General features: G+C 36.9%; 1 protein-coding gene across 1 annotated transcript in view; it reads right to left on the bottom strand.

Annotated features, from left to right (window-relative positions):
* The window catches only part of PCDH15 (protocadherin related 15), an 898,514-nt gene that overhangs the window by 196,492 nt on the left and 682,723 nt on the right, over positions 1 to 19,299 (bottom strand). Inside the window, exons 23-24 of the mRNA XM_052660663.1 lie at positions 7,138 to 7,278; positions 5,088 to 5,200 (exon numbers count right to left, since the gene is read on the bottom strand). Of these exons, the coding sequence (XP_052516623.1) occupies positions 5,088 to 5,200; positions 7,138 to 7,278 (254 nt within the window). The remainder of the gene's footprint in view (positions 1 to 5,087; positions 5,201 to 7,137; positions 7,279 to 19,299) is intronic.

Here is a 19,299-nt window from a genome sequence, read left to right as displayed (position 1 = left end):
CCAAGAGAACACACCGGTCATAGCAAACATCCTCTTCCAACAACACAAGAGAAGATTCTACACATGGACATCACAAGATGGTTGACACTGACATCAGATTGATTATATTCTTTGCAGCCAAAGATGAAGAAACTCTATACAGTCAGCAAAAACAAGACCTGGAGCTGACTGTGGCTCAGATCATGAACTCCTTATTGCCAAATTCAGACTGAAATTGAAGAAAGTGGAGAAAACTACTAGACCATTCAGATATGACCTAAATCAAATCCCTTATGACTGGGATTTTGATATACAAGTGGAAGCAGGAAACAGATTTAAAGGACTAGGTCTGACAGACAGAGTGCCTGAAGAACTATGGACAGAGGTTTGTGACCTTGTATAGGAAACAGGAATCAAGACCATTTCCAAGAAAAGGAAATGCAAAAGTCAAAATAGTTGTCTGAGGAGGCCATACAAATAGCTGTGAAAAGAAGAGAAGCTAAAGGAAAGGAGAACAGGAAAGATATACCCATTTGAATGCAGAGTTCCAAAGAATAGCAAGAAGAGGTAACAAAGCCTTCCTCAGCAATCAATGCAAAGAAATAGAGGAAAACAATAGAATGGGAAAGACTAGAGATCTCTTCAAGTAAATTAGAGATAAAAGGGAACATTTCATGCAAAGATGGGCTCAATAAAGGACCGAAATGGTAGGTACCTAACAGAAGCAGAAGATGTTAAGAAGAGGTAGCAAGAATACACAGAAGAACTGTACAAAAAAATGTTCACAACCCAGATAATCACGATGGTGTGATCACTCACCTCAGTTCAGTTCAGTTCAGTTGCTCAGTCGTGTCTGACTCTTTGCAACCCCATGAATCGCAGGCCGCCAGGCCGCCTTGTCCATCACCAACTCCCGAAGTTCACTCACACTCAGGTTCATCGAGTCAGTGATGCCATCCAGCCATCTCATCCTCTGCTGTCCCCTTCTCGTCCTGCCCCCAATCCCTCTCAGCCTCAGAGTCTTTTCCAATGAGTCAACTCTTTGCATGAGGTGGCCAGAGAACTGGAATTTCAGCTTTAGCATCATTCCTTCCAAAGAAATCCCAGGGCTGATCTTCAGAATGGACTGGTTGGATGTCCTTGCAGTCCAAGGGACTCTCAAGAGTCTTCTCCAAGACCACAGTTCAAAAGCATCAATTCTTCGGCCCTCAGCCTTCTTCACAGTCCAACTCTCACAGCCATACATGACCACAGGAAAAACCATAGCCTTGACTAGACGGACCTTAGTCGGCAAAGTAATGTCTCTGCTTTTGAATATGCTATCTAGGTTGGTCATAACTTTTCTCCCGAAGAGTAAGTGTCTTTTAATTTCATGGCTGCAGTCACCATCTGCAGTGATTTTGGAGCCCAATAAATAAATTCTGACACTGTTTCCACTGTTTCCCCATCTATTTCCCATAAAGTGATGGGACCAGATGCCATGATCTTCGTTTTCTGAATGTTGAGCTTTAAGCCAACTTTTTCACTCTCTTCTTTGACTTTCATCATGAGGTTTTTTAGTTCCTTTTCACTTTCTGCCATAAGGATGGTGTCATCTGCATGTCTGAGGTTATTGATATTTCTCCCGGCCATCTTGATTCCAGCTTGTGTTTCTTCCACTCCAGCGTTTCTCATGATGTACTCTGCATAGAAGTTAAATAAGCAGGGTGCCAATATACAGCCTTGACGTGCCCCTTTTCCTATTTGGAACCAGTCTGTTGTTCCATGTCCAGTTCTGACTGTTGCTTCCTGGCCTGCATACAGATTTCTCAAGAGGCAGGTCAGGTGGTCGGGTATTCCCATTTCTCACAGAATTTTCCACTGTTTATTGTGACCCACACAGGCAAAGGCTTTGGCATAGTCAATAAAACAGAAATAGATGTTTTCCTGGAACTCTCTTGCTTTTTCCATGGTCCAATCACTCACCTAGAGCCAGACATTCTGGAACATGAAGTCAAGTGGTCCTTAGGAAGCATCACTATGAACAAAGCTAGTGGAGGTGATGGAATTCCAGTTAAGCTATTTCAAATCCTGAAAGATGATGCTGTGAAAGTGCTGTACTCAATTTGTCAGCAAATTTGGAATACTCAGCAGTGGCCACAGGACTGGAAAAGGTCAGTTTTCATTCCAATCTCAAAGAAAGGCAGTGACAAAGAATCCTCATACTACTGCACAATTGCACTCATCTCACCCGCTAGTATAGTAATGCTTAAAATTCTCCAAGCCAGGCTTCAGCAATACATGAACAGTGAACTTCCAGATGTTCATGCTGGTTTTAGAAAAGGCAGAGGAACGAGAAATCAAATTGCCAACATCCACTGGATCATCCAAAAAGCTAGAGAGTTCCAGAAAATATCTATTTCTGCTTTATTGACAATTCAAAGCCTTTGACTGTGTGGATCACAATAAACTGTGGAAAATTCTGAAAGACATGGGAATATCCGACCACCTGACCTGCCTCTTGAGAAACCTGTATGCAGGTCTGGAAGCAACATTTACAATTGGACATGGAACAACAGACTGGTTCCAAATAGGAAAAGGGGCACGTTAAGGCTGTATATTGTCACCCTGCTTATTTAACTTCTATGCAGAGTACCTCATGAGAAAAGCTGGGCTGGAGGAAGCACAAGGTGGAATCAAGATTGCCAGGAGAATTATCAATAACCTCAGACATGCAGATGACACCACCCTTATGGCAGAAAGTGAAGAAGAACTAAAGAGCCTCTTGATGAAAGTGAAAGAGGAGAGTGAATAACTTGGCTTAAAAAGCTCAACTTTCAGAAAACTAAGATCATGGCATCCGGTCCCATCACTTCATGGCAAATAAATGGGGAAACATTGGAAACAGTGTCAGACTTTATTTTTCTGGGCTCTGATATCACTGCTGATGGTGATTGCAGCCATGAAATTAAAAGATGCTTACTCCTTGGAAAGTGAAAGTGAAGTCGCTCAGTCATGTCCAACTCTTTGTGCCACCGTGGACTATAGACCACCAGGCTCCTCTGTCCATGGGATTCTCCAGGCAAGAACACTGGAGTGGGTTGCCATTTCCTTCTCCACTCCTTGGAAGGAAAGTTATAACCAACCTAGACAGCATATTGAAAAGCAGAGACATTACTTTGCCAACAAAGTGAAAAGTGAAAGTGAAGTCGCTCAGTCGTGTCCGACTCTTTGCGACCCCATGGACCGTAGCCCACCAGGCTCCTCTTTCCATGGGATTCTCCAGGCAAGAATATTGGAGTGGGTTGCCATTTCCTTCTCCAGGGGATCTTCCTGACCCAGGGATCGAACCCAGGTCTCCTGCATTGAGGCAGACGCTTTAACCTCTGAGCCACCAGGGAAGTCCCTAAGGTCCGTCTAATCAAGGCTATGGATTTTCCAGTGGTCATGTATGAATGTGAGAGCTGGACTGTGAAGAAAGCTGAGCACCGAAGAATTGATGTTTTTGACCTGTGGTTTTGGAGAAGACTCTTGAGAGTCCCTTGGACTGCAAGGAGATCCAACCAGTCCATCCTAAAAGAGATCAGGCCTGGGTGTTCATTGGAAGGACTGATGTTGAAGCTGAAACTCCAATACTTTGTCCATCTGATGCAAAGAACTGATTCATTGGAAAAGACCCTGATGCTGGAAAAGATTGAAGGTGGGAGAAGAAAGGGATGGCAGAGGATGAGATAGATGGTTGGATGGCATCACCGACTCAATGGACATGAGTGGGATTGCAAAAGTTGGACACAAATGAGCTACTGAACTGAACTGAAAGTCTACTCTTTCTTCAAGAAGCAGCTCAAAACTATGGTGATCATATTCAGACACCATTAAGTGTGTCTCTAACATGCTTCCTTAGTATTTTGACCTTCTATTATTGTGTTTTTACAGTGTATTATGCTTTTCATATAGTCCTTTGCTTCCAACCCATAGTTGTGAGCCTCTGGAGTGTAACGACTTTTAAGTCTTTGTCCAGAAAGAGTAAATAGAGAAATACAGTATATAGTGAGTCTCCATCCAATGTTTTTGAGAAAACTGTCTCCAACGGGTCCTAACACACTAATAAAAGTACGTTAATATTTTAACTTAATTGAATTTTGAAAAATCATGAAAGAAATTATGCTGTATTTACAGGTGAGCTTTACACAATATCCTTTCACTTACATCCAATCATGAAACAACCATGAACATATAGTGATTTTAGTGTCATTATTTTTTCAATAAATTCTCTTTCTAATACACACAGTGAACTGAACTGTGTTCCCCTAAAATTCATATTTGACATCCTATCCTTCAGTGGGATGTTATTTGGAGATGGGGTCTTGGGAGGTATCTAGGTTTAGATGAGATCATGAAGCGGGGACACTTATCTTGGGGTTAGTGCCTTTGTAGGAAAAGATACCAGAGACATGCTTTCTTTCACTTTCCTCTATGTCAGGTTATAGCGACAAGGCAACAGTCTGCAAGCCAGGAAGAGACCTTTCACCAGAACCCAATCATGCTAAATCCCTAATCTTGAACTTCCAGCCTCCACAGCTGTGTGAAAATAATGTCTGTTGTTTAAGGCACAGAATCCTTGAAATTTGTTACGATAGCCTCACCTGACTAAGAATATATATACTGATTCTATAGCTGTAATATATATTATATGTATAAATGTAAACAGACACACACTCTCTCACTCACTGATTGTATAGGTAATATCGTTTCAGATATAACTCAGAATTAAATGATGTAATGTAACTAGCAGCAACAAGAAAGTAAATATCTACTTTTTACCACTGAGATAATTAATCAGTTGCAAATTAAACCCCTAAATATAATACTGCAGTTTTCAAAGCTAACTTTAACTATTTTAAAGAATCCATTATTCATCAAGCATTTCTAAAACTGATATTTATACTAGATTATCATTTAAGTATATTAACTTTAAAAATAAATATTATGTTAATTTAGAAAAGAAACTAAAATTAGTTCTGCTTCACTGATAAATTCACATTACATCAATTTTGAGAGCAAAAAGAAAAGAAAACAAAACAGAATAAAAACATTTGTATATTACAAAACCTGAGAGTAATCAATACCTGTATTCCTCTTGTGTAAAGCGTGGGATTTCTCCTGGATGTAAGACAAGAATCTTCACAGTGGCACTGCTGGACATCACAGGCTCACCATCATCAAAAGCAACAATGACCAACTAAAAAAGTAATAAAAACTCAAGTTAAAGATGATTTAAAAGAAGAAGACAAAAGCATAATTTTTCTATGAATGTTTTAAATTATTGAACTGCCTGGTTCCAAAAGGGGGAGCAATAAACATTTTCTCATTGCCTACCAAGTAGAAGAGACATGCTAGGATATGCACAACAGTCCCACCAGGTAAATGTTATTATTTCCATTTGCCTGGTGAGAAAACTCAAAGAATTTCAGTTAATAGCTTTATGATATAATGAAACAGGGCACTCAAAGACGGTGCACTGGGACAACCCTGAGGGATGGTATGGGAAAGGAGTTGGGAGGAGGGTTCAGGATAGGGGAACACATGTACACCCATGGCTGATTCATGTCAATATATGGCAAAAAACACTACAATATTGTAAAGTAATTAGCCTCCAATTAAAATAAGTAAATATATATTTTTTAAAAAGCTAGCAGTAAAACAGGTATAAGTTACTACATCTCTCAAAACCTCTTCTCTCTTTCACAATTCCAGTGGTGCCTACAGTAAAAACATGAAACTTTTATAAGTTTGAACACATTTTAAAAGTATTAAGTTCAGTTGCATCGATAGCAAAAAGCTAATTAGCTTGCTTATAAAAAGAAATTAATTTTTCCAGTGAATCAATTGTCTGCAAAATTATACAGAAGAAATTCTTCACTTTGGAGGATAAAATTGGAAATCTTCATAGTTTAACACACTTTGATATGCACTCTCTTAAAAACAATTAATTATATAAAACCAAGTTCATACTTCAGAATAAAGAATGTTTAAATGATGTGAACTAAATAAAAAGTTTTAGTCTTAAGATTAATATTATTTATTATTACAATAGCTTTTATAATCATTTTTTTGACTTACTGTATTATGTCAAGAAGAACTTAAGTTTATTTTAAGAAATATTAAAGTTCAAAACTATGTATTTCTCTCGAACGTATATACTTTCGGATGCTGCAGGTGACTAATCTAAACTAAATCAAATTGGATCATGGAACCACAATCAAAGGTCATCCTGAGAGTCACAATTTGCCTTCAGGTTAATACTTACAAACAGAACAATTATTTCAAATGGAGATAAAATTATGTGAGACAGTGCTCATTGATATTTACAAGGTTAACTGGTCAAAGTATCACCCCAATGTATGGTCAAAGGCTTTATTCTCAGAGACAAAATTTTTCTAGTAACTACAGAGAATGGAAACAGTCAATATTTAATATAATAGATTATTTATGATAATAGTGAAGGGTAATATTATTTCAAATTTTCTAAAAGTATAATGTATCAAGAAGACATAAACTTGAACCAGCAATTGCCTCTAGGTACTGATTTGAGGAAAAGAAATATCAAGTGGCAAATTATATCTGAACAAGGAGTTTTGCAACAGTAAATATTGTTGTAACAAAAATTGGAAACAGACTAATTATCCAACAGCAAGTTATTGGACAAAAAAAAAGAAAAAAGCAATACTATATTCATACAATAGAACATTGTACAACCATTTAAATATCATTAACAGTATTTTTAAATATAAATTTACTTATTTTAATTGGAGGTTAATTACTTTATAATATTGTATTGGTTTTGCCATACTTAAATTTTAAAAAGTATTATGAATAATACAATCATACAGTCATGCTATTTTTAAAAGTTGTATATGCTTTCATTTGCAGGGAATTTTATCACAAAGATAGAGATAAAATGGTAAATTTTAACCTCAAGATGAGAAATATCAAGCATTTTTTTCCTTTTTACTTAACTGTAGTTTCTAAGCACCTATGCAGTAAAAATGTACTGTTTTGTAGCTTTAAAATATTAAAAAGGAGAAAAATGGGAAAGTGTATGGTTATTTGTTAAACCAAACTCTAAAATAAAAGTTAAATATCAAATAGACACTATAAAGAAAACACTGAACTGACCTTAAAAATTGTTGTAGGTTCTTCATTAAGATTAACTCGAGTTATTATTCTTCCAGAATCTTCTTCTACATCAAAAATACTTGCAGGATAAGGAAATTGGACATCATCTACCCTATACCTCACACGGCTTGCAGGTAATCCCTAAAATAAAATTATATGTTATTTCTCAAAATGAAAGCAAAATGTAGTGGTAATGCAAAATTGATTTGTAAAATAAATAGCCATTTAGAAATGAAAAATGATATTTTAACTTTTCATATTTTCAGGTTTAAAATGTAGCAGAACTTTTATTTCTTTAGAATAACAATCTGAATCAGAGAAGTATCTTTATTACATGTTATTTAAAATTATTTATGTAAAAGAATAAATCAAAGGTTTCCTTGGATGTCTTCCCTCCATATTTCTTTAACTATATGAATTTCACATTCTTCTTTGAACATTTTTTCTCTTTAATATTTTATCATCTAAGATCATTATAAGTTATTTTCCCTATTAGAACTCTGTGATGCTCAGAGAAGATAAAGTGTGAAGGATTAAGGTAAACTGGAGGAGTGGGTATGAAAGTAAAAGAAACATTACTTTCCATCTGTTCTATGCTGTTTACTAGGCAAGCTTATTTTCATAAGCCAATTTTTACAACAATCCTTTAGGATAATATTACTACTAATGATGATAGTAATAATAGTAAAATAATGATAGTTAATATGTTGGAAGCTTATTATGTGTGATAATCATACTAAAATTTTTATATATATAGTCTACCACACATTTTTGAACTTGAAGCTTATATGGCATTTAAAAATGTTGAAATATCCCAGACATATATTAAGATAAGTTGGAATAGCAAACAAAAAAATTATTTGTAAAGAAAAGCTAACATTTGATAATTTTGAAAAACAGTCTGTAACTATAACAGTCAAAAATACATTGAATGTCATCAGTTATATTAGAGTTAAGACTGGCTTTACTTTTAATTATAATGGGGTGGTCACTCTACTTTTTTTTAAGTGCTTACAGCCAGTAAGTCTCATCAGTCCTAGAGGTAAGATAAACACCTCAGACTCAGAGCTAATATGTGGTCAAGTTTGATTTCAAACCTTAACAAACACTATGTTATATCACAAAACTCTTTAGAGAAGAATACCTTCTATTCAGCATTATCCTGATGTGGTTTAAGGGTGTAACACCACTGTTACCTCATATGCTCACTTGATTAACGAGGCTTTGTGGGATGATGGCTCTGAGAACATTATTCTCAATATTGTTAAGCTTCTTCATGACTATCTTTGAATAGAATGTGTTGCTCATGTTTATTCCTGAGTCACATTGGGGTTACAGGACCTTTCATTCATGCCATCTTGGTTTATCGCTACCTCCTTGAACACTTGATGCAACTCTGTTCACTCTGTTTTTCCTTCTTTCTATCTGGTGACTGCATCTCAGATTCTGCTTGTTCCCACTCTTCTTAGAGTGTCCCAAGGCTCTGTGACAGACAGTTTTATCTTCTCTACCTCTGCTCAAGTACTGTAGAATTTCTTCTAGTCCATGATTTACATACCTCCTATTTGTTAATAATCCTAAATTTAAATTTTTAGCACTTTTGTTACTAGAGAAAAATTACAGCAAAAACCATTTCAAAAACAAATTTTCAGTTTCTACTAGCATCAATATCCATTCAGTCTATAGTATTGCAATTCTTAGGACTATCATGACTCAGTTATCAAGAAATGTACAATATGTCAGTTATATTTAGCATTTGTCTAATAATGCCAAGATATTAGTGATACATTTGGAATTTATAGTTTAATTGATAAAACAAATCAAAACCAAACAACATTTAGTGTTACAGAGTGTTATCCTGAAGATGCCTAAAATACTTTGCTATCCAGAATATCTTACAATCTTCCTAGAGGATAGCTACAGAGAAGGTTGTATGTAGAAGAACATATATGTTATATATTAGCCATATCAGTAGCTTTTGAATTCTGATTTGTCACAAATTACTATCACATAAAGAAAATGTGGCCCTAAGATGACATTTTAAGCCCATAAAAGACATTTTCATTGTTTCTTCAATCACCCTGTTATCAAGGCACCACATTTCCTTTCATAAAACATAATACATCTAAATGCCTAAAATGATTTAGATGTTCTTTGAATATATTCAAAAGTTTTTCTTTTTCTCTTTCTTTCATTTATTCCTTCCCTCTCTGCTCACAACCTTCTTCTCTTCTTCATTCTATTTTCTCTTTTCTTTCCTTTTCCTCTCTATTTCCTTCCCTCTCTTCCTAATTTTCCTTCTAAAATACATATATTTTTAAATAATAGCCTTGTTTCAATTTGTTAATGTGGTGTATCACATAGATTTTTGCAAATACTGAAAACTCCTTGCATGCCCACTTGGTCATGATGTATGATCTTTTCAATATACTGTTGAATTCTGTAAAAACCATATGATTATCTAAATAGATGCAGAGAAAGCCTTTGACAAAATTTATCATCCATTTATGATAAAAACTTTCCAGAAAGCAGGCATAGAAGGAACGTACCTCAACATAATAAAAGCCATATATAATAAACCCACAGCAAACATTATCCTCAATGGTGAAAAATTGAAAGCATTTCCCCTAAAGTCAAGAAGGAGACAAGGGTGCCCACTCTCACCACTACTATTCAACATAGTTTTGGAAGTTTTAGGCACAGCAATTAGAGAAGAAAAAGAAATAAAAAAGATTCCAGATTGGAAAAGAAGAAATAAAACTCTCACTGTTTGCAGATGGCATGGTCCTCTACATAGAAAACACTAAAGACACCACCAGAAAATTATGAGTTAATCAGGGAATATAGTAAAGTTGTAGGATATAAAATTAACACACACAAAAAATATAAATAAAATAAAATTAAATTAAATTAACAGAGGGAAATCCGTTGCATTCCTATACACTAACAATGAGAAAAAGGAAAGAAAAATTAAGGAAACAATTACATTCACTGTTGCAATGAAAAGAATAAAATACTTAGGAATAAAGCTACATAAAGAAACAAAAGACTTATATAGAAAACTATAAAACACTGGTGAAAGAAATCAAAGATGACACTAATAGATGGAGAAATATACCATGTTCATGGATCGGAAGAATTAATATAGTGAAAATGAGTATACTACCCAAAGCAATCTATAGATTCAATGCAATCCCTATCAAACTACCAATGGTATTTTTCACAGAGCTAAAACAAATAATTTCACAATTTGTATGGAAATACAAAAACCTCGAAAAGCCAAAGCAATCTTGAGAAAGAAAAATGGAACTGGAGGAATCAACCTGCCTGACTTCAGGCTCTACTACAAAGCCACAGTCATCAAGACAGTATGGTACTGACACAAACACAGAAATATAGATCAATGGAACAAAATAGAAAGCCCAGAGATAAATCCACACACCTATGGACACCTTATCTTTGACAAAGGAGGCAAGAATATACAATGGAGGAAATACAATCTCTTTAACAAGTGGTGCTGGGAAAACGGGTCAACCACTTGTAAAAGAATGAAACTAGAACACTTTCTAACACCATACACAAAAATAAACTCAAAATGGGTTAAAGATCTAAATGTAAGACCAGAAATGACAAAGCTCCTAGAGGAAAACATAGGCAAAGCACTCTCTGACATAAATCACTGCAGGATCCTCTATGATCCACCTCCAAGTGTAATGAAAATAATAGCAAAAATAAACAAATGGGACCTAATTAACCTTAAAAGCTTTTGCACAATAAAGAAAACTATAAGCAAGGTGAAAAGACAGCCCTCAGAATGGGAGAAAATAATAGCAAATGAAACACTGACAAACAACTAATCTCAAAAACATACAAGCAGCTCCTGCAGCTCAATTCCAGAAAAATAAATGACCCAATCAAAAACTGGGCCAAATAACTAAACAGATATTTCTCCAAAGAAGACATACAGATGGCTAACAAACACATGAAAAGATGCTTAACTATCACTCATTATCAGTTCAGTTCAGTTCAGTCGTTCAGTCGTGTCCGACTCTTTGCGACCCCATGAATCGCAGCATGCCAGGCCTCCCTGTCCATCACCAACTCCCGGAATTCACTCAGACTCAGGTCCATAGAGTCAGTGATGCCATCCAGACATCTCATCCTCTGTCGTCCCCTTCTCCTCCTTCCCCTAATCCCTCCCAGCATCAGAGTATTTTCCAATGAGTCAACTCTTCGCATGAGGTGGCCAAAGTACTGGAGTTTCAGCCTTAGCATCATTCCTTCCAAACAAATCCCAGGGCTGATCTCCTTCAGAATGGACTGGTTGGATCTCCTTGCAGTCCAAGGGACTCCCAGGAGTCTTGTCCAACACCACAATTCAAAAGCATCAATTCTTTGGTGGCCAGCCTTCTTCACAGTCCAACTCTCACATCCATACATGACCACCGGAAAAACCATAGCCTTGACTAGACAGACCTTTGTTGGCAAAGTAATGTCTCTGCTTTCGAATAAGCTATCTAGATTGGTCATAACTTTTCTTCCAAGGAGTAAGTGTCTGTTAATTTCATGGCTGCAATCACCATCTGCAGTGATTTTGGAGCTCCCCCAAAAATAAAGTCTGACACTGTTTCCACTGTTTCACCATCTATTTCTCATGAAGGGATGGAGCCAGATGCCATGATCTTTGTTTTCTGAATGTTGAGAGAAATGCAAACCAAAACCACAATGAGGTACCATCTCACATTGGTCTGAATTACTGCTATCAAAAATCTACTAACAATAAATGCTGGAGAGGGTCCGGAGAAAAGGGAACCCTCTCACACTCCTTTAAAAACTGGAAAGAGAGCTGCCTTATGACCCAGCAATTCCTCTTCTGGGCATACACGCTGAGGAAACCAGAATTGAGACACATGTACCCCAATATTCATCACAGCACTGTTTATAATAGCTAGGACATGGAAGCAACCTAGATGTCTATCAGCAGAATAATGGATAAGAAAGCTGTGGTATATATCCACAATGGAATATTACTCAGCTATTACAAAGAATGCATTTGAATCAGTTCTAATGAGGTGGATGAAACTGGAGCCAAATATACAGAGTGAAGTAAGTCAGAAAAATACCAATACAGTATATTAATGCATATATATGGAATTCAGAAAGATGATAATGATGACCCTATATGTGAGACACTAAAGAGACAGAGATAAAGAACAGACTTTTGGACTTTGTGGGGGAAGACAAGGGTGGGATGAATTGAGAGAATATCATTGAAACCTGTATAGTACCATATGTAAAACGGATCACCAATCCAGGTTCGATGCATAAGACAGGGTGCTCAGGGCAAGTGCACTGGAATGATTCTGATGGATGGGATGGGGAGGGAGGTGGGATGGGATTTCAGGATGGAGAACACATGTACACCCATGGCTGATTCATGTCAATGTATGGCAAAACCCACCACAAACTTGCAAAGTGATTACTCTCCTATTAAAATTAACTAATTAATTTAAAAAAAATTAGACAAGGGAGATAAGACAAAAGATATTCAATCTACAGTCACCCTTTTAAGGCTAAGTTTTCAATTCCAGTAATTATTAAAAGGTGTTAGAGAATTTTTTCTATTCAGTGAAGCTTTTCCCTGAACTCATCACAGAAAGAAAGGTCTTGCTGATACAGGCCAGTATTTCCTTTAGTGAATATATAACATGATTATATGGTCTTGGTGTCATATTTTTAAACTACTTATAGAATAAATCTTCACAAGTAGTTTGGTTGCAACAAACTATAATTATGAGCTAGAACTATTTCCACACAAACTTTTTAAGCAAATGAATAGCTCTCTTCTATATTTAAGAATAAAACTGAGATGAAATGTTAAAATAAAAAAGAAGCCTTGCTTTTATAGTTAAATAATTAAATTTTGTGATAGGTCAATGTAATTGGCTTGGGGAACAGCTTCAACTTACTTGTCTAGCATTGCTCCAGGAGTATTTACAACATGAATCAGGTCAAATGCATGGTTTTTAGAAATTAATAAAAATTGAAACTATTATGGCTTTAATCAGGGATTTCCTGGTAGCTCAGCTGTTAAAAAAACCTACCTGCAATACAGGAGTCCCCGTTTCGATTGCTGGGTTGGGAAGATCCCCTGAAGAAGGGATACACTACCTATTCTAGTAGTCTTGGGCTTCCCTGATGGCTCAGATCTGGGTTTGATCCCTGGGCCGGGAAGATCCCCTGGAGGATGGCATGGCAACTTACTCCAGTATTCTTTCCTGGAGAATCCCCATAGACAGAGGAGCCTGGTGGATTACAGTTGATGGGGTCACAAAGAATCAGATGTGACTGACTAAGCACAGCACATGGCATTAATCTTAATAATGTGCAATTCAGAATTACAGAACAACTAAAAAGAGATCATGATAAACTTTATCACTAAAACTTTATCACCTGGTTCAGTTCAATTCAGTCAGTGGTATCCAATAATTTACAACCCCATGGGCTGCAGCACTTCCAGGCTTCCCTGTCCATCACCAACTCCTGGAGCTTGCTCAAACTCAAGTCCATTGAGTCGGTGATGCCATCCAACTATCTCATCCTCTGTTGTCCCCTTCTCCTTCTGCCTTCAATCTTTCTCACCATCAGGATCTTTTCCAATAAGTCAGTTCTTCACAACAGGTGGCCAAAGTACTGAAACCTCAGCATTGTCCTTTCAATGAGTATTCAGGACTGATTTCCTCTAGGATTGACTGGTTTGATCTCCTTGCAGTCCAAGGGACTCTCAAGAGTCTTCACCAACACCACAGTTCAAAAGCATCTTGTGTTTTTTATGGTCCAACTATCACATCCAAACGTGACTACTGGAAAAACCATAGCTCTGACGATATGGAAATTCTTGGCAAAATAATGTCTCTGATTTTTAATATTTATCATTACAATTATTAAATATTATTTAAAACCTGATCATATTAAAATTTAATACATATTACAATATTATGTGGTACAAAATTCACTAATTACATTTTTAAAAATAGTCCATTGAGCTTAGGAGTTACATATTTTTATAACCATGAGATAATGAGATATAAATATTCAAATTACCATTTATCTAATAAAAATTTACCAAATATTTGTTCCTTTATTTTAAATTGCAGTAGAAATAGAGTGATCTTTCTTTACTCTTACACATTTTCAATAAGTTGATAATTCTTTCAGCTTAATACATTAATCATATTTATTATTTTTAAAGTAAATGAATCTATTAAAACATACTTGAATTGAAATAAATATACTTTATCATTGTTTTCTATTTTGATTTATGATAACATAGTATATAAATTATACTTTATCTTTACATATATATATTTATAACTGTAAGAGATATTTTTGGACCATCAATATTGAAGAAAGAGTTATCCTTTCACAAAAGAAACCTTAACTTTAAAATTTTTAATGCTATGCTTTTCACCTGTTTAGGAAATGTATCCAAATTGTGGGTTCAAGAGTATAAGATGAATTATCTTCTTGTTTTAGGTCACCATCAAGGGAAAAAAAAAAAAATCTTAGATAGTCACTTGAAAGTGAAAGTCACTCAGTCGTGTCTGACTCTTTGCTACCCTGTGGGCTATACAGCCCATGGAATTCTCCAGGCCAGAATACTGGAATGGATAGCCTTTCCCTTCTCCAGGGGATCTTCCCAACCCAGATATCAAACCCAAGTCTCCCACATTGTGAGTAGATTCTTTACCAGCTGAGCCACAAGGAAAGCCGAAGAATATTGGAGTGGGTAGCCTATCCCTTCTCCAGTGGATCTTCCCGACCCAGGAATAGAAACCGGGTCTCCTGCACTGCAGGCGGGTTTTTTTTTTGTTTTTTTTTTTTTTACCAACTGAGCTATGAGGGAAGCCCTCATAAGATATTCACTTAGTGGAATCTATTTAATTGTATTCTTTAATTCAATAGTTATATGTTTATGTACCATCCTTAGAGTATAGATATTTTAATCTCGTGCAGTGAAATATATTTTGCTGTTTCGAGAGGTGTTTCGTCTTTTACCAAGAAACTATAAAATGGACTTTGAAAGTGTTAGTCTTTCTGTCATGTCCAACTCTTTGCAACGCCATGGACTGTAACTCACAAGGCTCTTCTATCCATGGAATTCTCCAAGCAAGCATATTGGAGTGGGTAGTCATTCCTTTCTCCTGGGGATCTTCCCAACTCTGGGATCGAACTCAGATCCTCCCCCATTGAAACCAGAATTTTTTTTATCACCTGAGCCACTAGGGAAACTCTAAGAATACTAGAGTGGGCAGCCATTTGCTTCTCTGGGGAATCTTCCCAATCCAGGGATTGAACCCAGCTCTCTCACACTGTGGGCAAATTCTTTACCATCTGAGTCACTAAGATACAACACAATCTATGAACATTAGTACATAATCTCATAATATATGTAATAGCACATAGAAAATGAGACTATTTAAGCAATTTTGGAATTCTTCCCTATTTATCCAGCCATTTTGAAAAGACATTAAAAAGGCAAGAAATTCAGACAGAACGAACCAAGACATAAACATTAATTTAACAGTAAAGTGATGAGATTGTTAAGATTCTCAACAGGCAGTGGTGACAAAGATAGAGTTTCCTATCATTATGCCTCTTGGAGTACTCTGAAGTGTAAATACAATGAGTTTCTTTAAAAAAATAATGGAAACTGAGGACATGTAAGAAACACAGGAGAACACCTTCTTTTAAACCTTTTCATTTAGCTTGGCAGCTATTTCTATAAATCCAGCAGACCTCATTATCTGAGCAAGCATTATTTCAGATAACCATAATTTTAAAAGACTAATAAGGTGCCTCTTGAGAAATCTGTATGCAGGTAGGGAAGCAACAGTTAGAACTGGACATAGAACAACAGACTGGTTCCAAATAGGAAAAGGAGTATGTCAAGGCTGTATATTGTCACCCTGCTTATTTAACTTATATGCAGAGTACATCATGAGAAATGCTGGACTGGAAGAAACACAAGCTGGAATCAAGATTGCCAGGAGAAATATCAGTAACCTCAGATATGCAGATGACACCACTCTTATGGCATAAAGTGAAGAGGAACTAAAAAGCCTCTTGATGAAAGTGAAAGAGGAGCGTGAAAAAGTTGGCTTAAAGCTCAACATTCAGAAAACGAAGATCATGGCATCTGGTCCCATCACTTCATGGGAAATCGATGGGGAAACAGTGGAAATAGTGTCAGATTTTATATTTTGGGGCTCCAACATCACTGCAGATGTTGATTGCAGCCATGAAATTAAAAGACGCTTACTCCTTAGAAGAAAAGTTATGACCAACCTAGATACCATATTAAAAAGCAGAGATATTACTTTGCCAACAAATATTTGCCTAGTTAAAGTTATGGCTTTTCCAGTGGTCATGTACGGATGTGAGAGTTGGACTGTGAAGAAAGCTGAGCACCAAAGAATTGATGCTTTTGAACTGTGGTGTTGGAGAAGACTCTTGAGAGTCCCTTGGACTGCAAGGAGGTCCATCCAGTCCATTCTAAAGGAGATCAGTCCTAGGAAGGACTGATGCTAAAGCTGAAACTCCAATACTTTGGCCACCTCATGAGAAGAGTTGACACATTGGAAATGACCCTGATGCTGGAAGGGATTAGGGGAAGGAGAAGAAGGGAATGATAGAGGATGAGATGGCTGGATGGCATCATCGACTCGTTGGACATGAGTTTGAGTGAACTCTGGGAGCTGGTGATGGACAGGGAGGCCTGGTGTGCTGTGATTCATGGGGTCGTTATGAGTCGGACAAGACTGAGCGACTGAGCAGAACTGAACTGATCTCTCTAAACGTGAGTTTCATGCATTTGAAAATTCAATACAAGCATCAAAGGATATTTTGGTGAATGGAAGTTGGGATTAAGAAGGATTTCTGTGCTAGCACATTATTCAGTTCAGTTCAGAAGCAGGTCAGGTGGTCTGGTATTGCCATCTTTAGAGAGATACATTTCCATAAATAAAACATTGAAAATAAGGATCATGATATGACTGAGAACTTAATCATTCAAATGCTGAAAACCTTAGCTTGGCGTCAGGTAGATGACTGAAATCAACTGCAGTTTAGAACAAATCCCAGAGGACTTTTTATTTGCCCATAGATAAAAAACATTTAACACAATAAAGGCCAGAAACGGTAAAGACCTAACAGAAGCAGAAGAGACTAAGAAGAAGTCTCAATAATACACAGAAGAATTATACAAAAGGATCTTAATAACCTGTATAAACACGAAGGTGTGGTCATTCACCTAGAGCTAGATATTCTGGAGAGGGAAGTCAAGTGTGGCTTAGGAAGAATTACTATGAACAAAATTAGAGGAGGTGATAGAATTTCAGCTGAGTTATTTCAAATCCTAAAAGACGATGCTATTAAAATATTGCATGTGCCACTAAATTTGGGAAACTCAGCAGTGGCCACATGACTGAAAAAGATTGACTGTTAATTCCAATTCCAAAGAAAGGAAATGCCAAAGAATGTTCAAACTATTGCATGATTGCACTCATTTCACATGCTAGCAAGGTAATGCTTAGAATCCATCAAGCTAAACTTTAGCAGTACATGAATCAAGAAATTCCAGATGTACAAGCTGGGTTTAGAAAAGGCAGAGGAACCAGAGATAAAATTTCAGACATCTGTTGTATCGTAGAGAAAGCAAGGGAATTCCAGAAAAAAAACAACAACAACAAAAAAAAAAAACCAAAAAACAGCTATTTCTGCCTCTTTGACTATGCTGAAGCCTTTGACTGTGTGGATCATAGCAAATTGTGGAAAACTCTTAAAGAGATGGAAATACCAGACCATCTTACCTGTCTCCTGAGAAACCTGTATGCAGGTCAAGAAGCAACAGTTAGAACCACACATGCAAAAATGGACTGGCTCAAAATTGGGAAACAAGTACATCAAGACTGCATACTGTCACCCTTATTATTTAACTTCTATACAGAGTACATCATGCAAAATGCCATGCTGGATGACTCACAAGCAGGAATCAAGACTAAAATATCAACAGATGATACCACTCTAATGACAGAAAGTGAAGAGGAACTGAAGAGCCTCTTATGATGGTGAAAGAAGACAGTGAAAAAGCTGGCTTAAAACCAGCATTCAAAAAACCAAGGTCTTGGCATCTGGCCCATCACTTCATTGTAAATAGATGGAGAGAAAGTGGAAACAATGGCAGATTTTATTTTCTCGGGCTCCAGAATCACTGTGGATAGTTGATTACAGTCATGAAATTAGCATACACTTGCTCCTTGGAAGAAAATCTATGAAAAACCTAGCAGGGTATTAAAAATCAGAGCTATCACTTTGCCAACAAATATCCGTATAGTCAAAACTATATGTTTTCTAGGTGTTTTGTATGGATGTGAGAGTTGGACCGTAAAGAAGGCTGACCACCAAAGAACTGATGCTTTCAAGTTGTGGTGCAGGCAAAGACTCTTGAGAATCTCTTGGACAGCGAGGAGATCAAACCTGTCAATCCTAAAGAAAATCAACTCTGAATATTCATTGGAAGAACTGATGCTAAAGCTGAAGCTCCAATACTTTGACCTGATACAAAGAGCCAACTCATTGGAAAAGACTCTGATGCTGGGAAAGATTGAGATCAGGAGGAGGGGATGACAGAGGATGAGATGGTTGGATGACATCACCAACTCAGTGGACATGAATTTGAGCATACTCTGGGAGATAGTGATGGAGAGGGAAGCCTGATACGCTACAGTCCATGGGGTCACAAAAAGTTGGAGATGATTTAGTTACTGAACCAAGAACTTCCAGATATACAAGCTGGATTTAGACAAGAGAGAGGAACTAGAGGTTAAATTGCCACCATACATTCAGCTCAGCTCAGTTCAGTCTCTCAGTAGTGTCCGACTCTTTGCGACCATATGAATCGCAGCACGCCAGGCCTCCATGTCCATCAGCAACTCCTGGAGTTCACTCAGACTTGCATCCATCGTGTCAGTGATGCCATCCAGCCATCTCATCCTCGGTTGTCCTCTTCTCCTCCTGCCCCCAATCCCTCCCAGCATCAAAGTCATTTCCAATGAGTCAACTCTTTGCATGAGGTGGCCAAAGTCCTGGAGCTTCAGCTTT

The sequence above is a fragment of the Budorcas taxicolor genome, chromosome 23 (genome assembly GCF_023091745.1).
Source record: "Budorcas taxicolor isolate Tak-1 chromosome 23, Takin1.1, whole genome shotgun sequence".
Lineage (NCBI taxonomy): Eukaryota > Metazoa > Chordata > Mammalia > Artiodactyla > Bovidae > Budorcas > Budorcas taxicolor.
The sequence above is the reverse complement of the archived record's forward strand: the minus strand, read 5'-3'. Positions and strand labels throughout refer to the sequence as shown.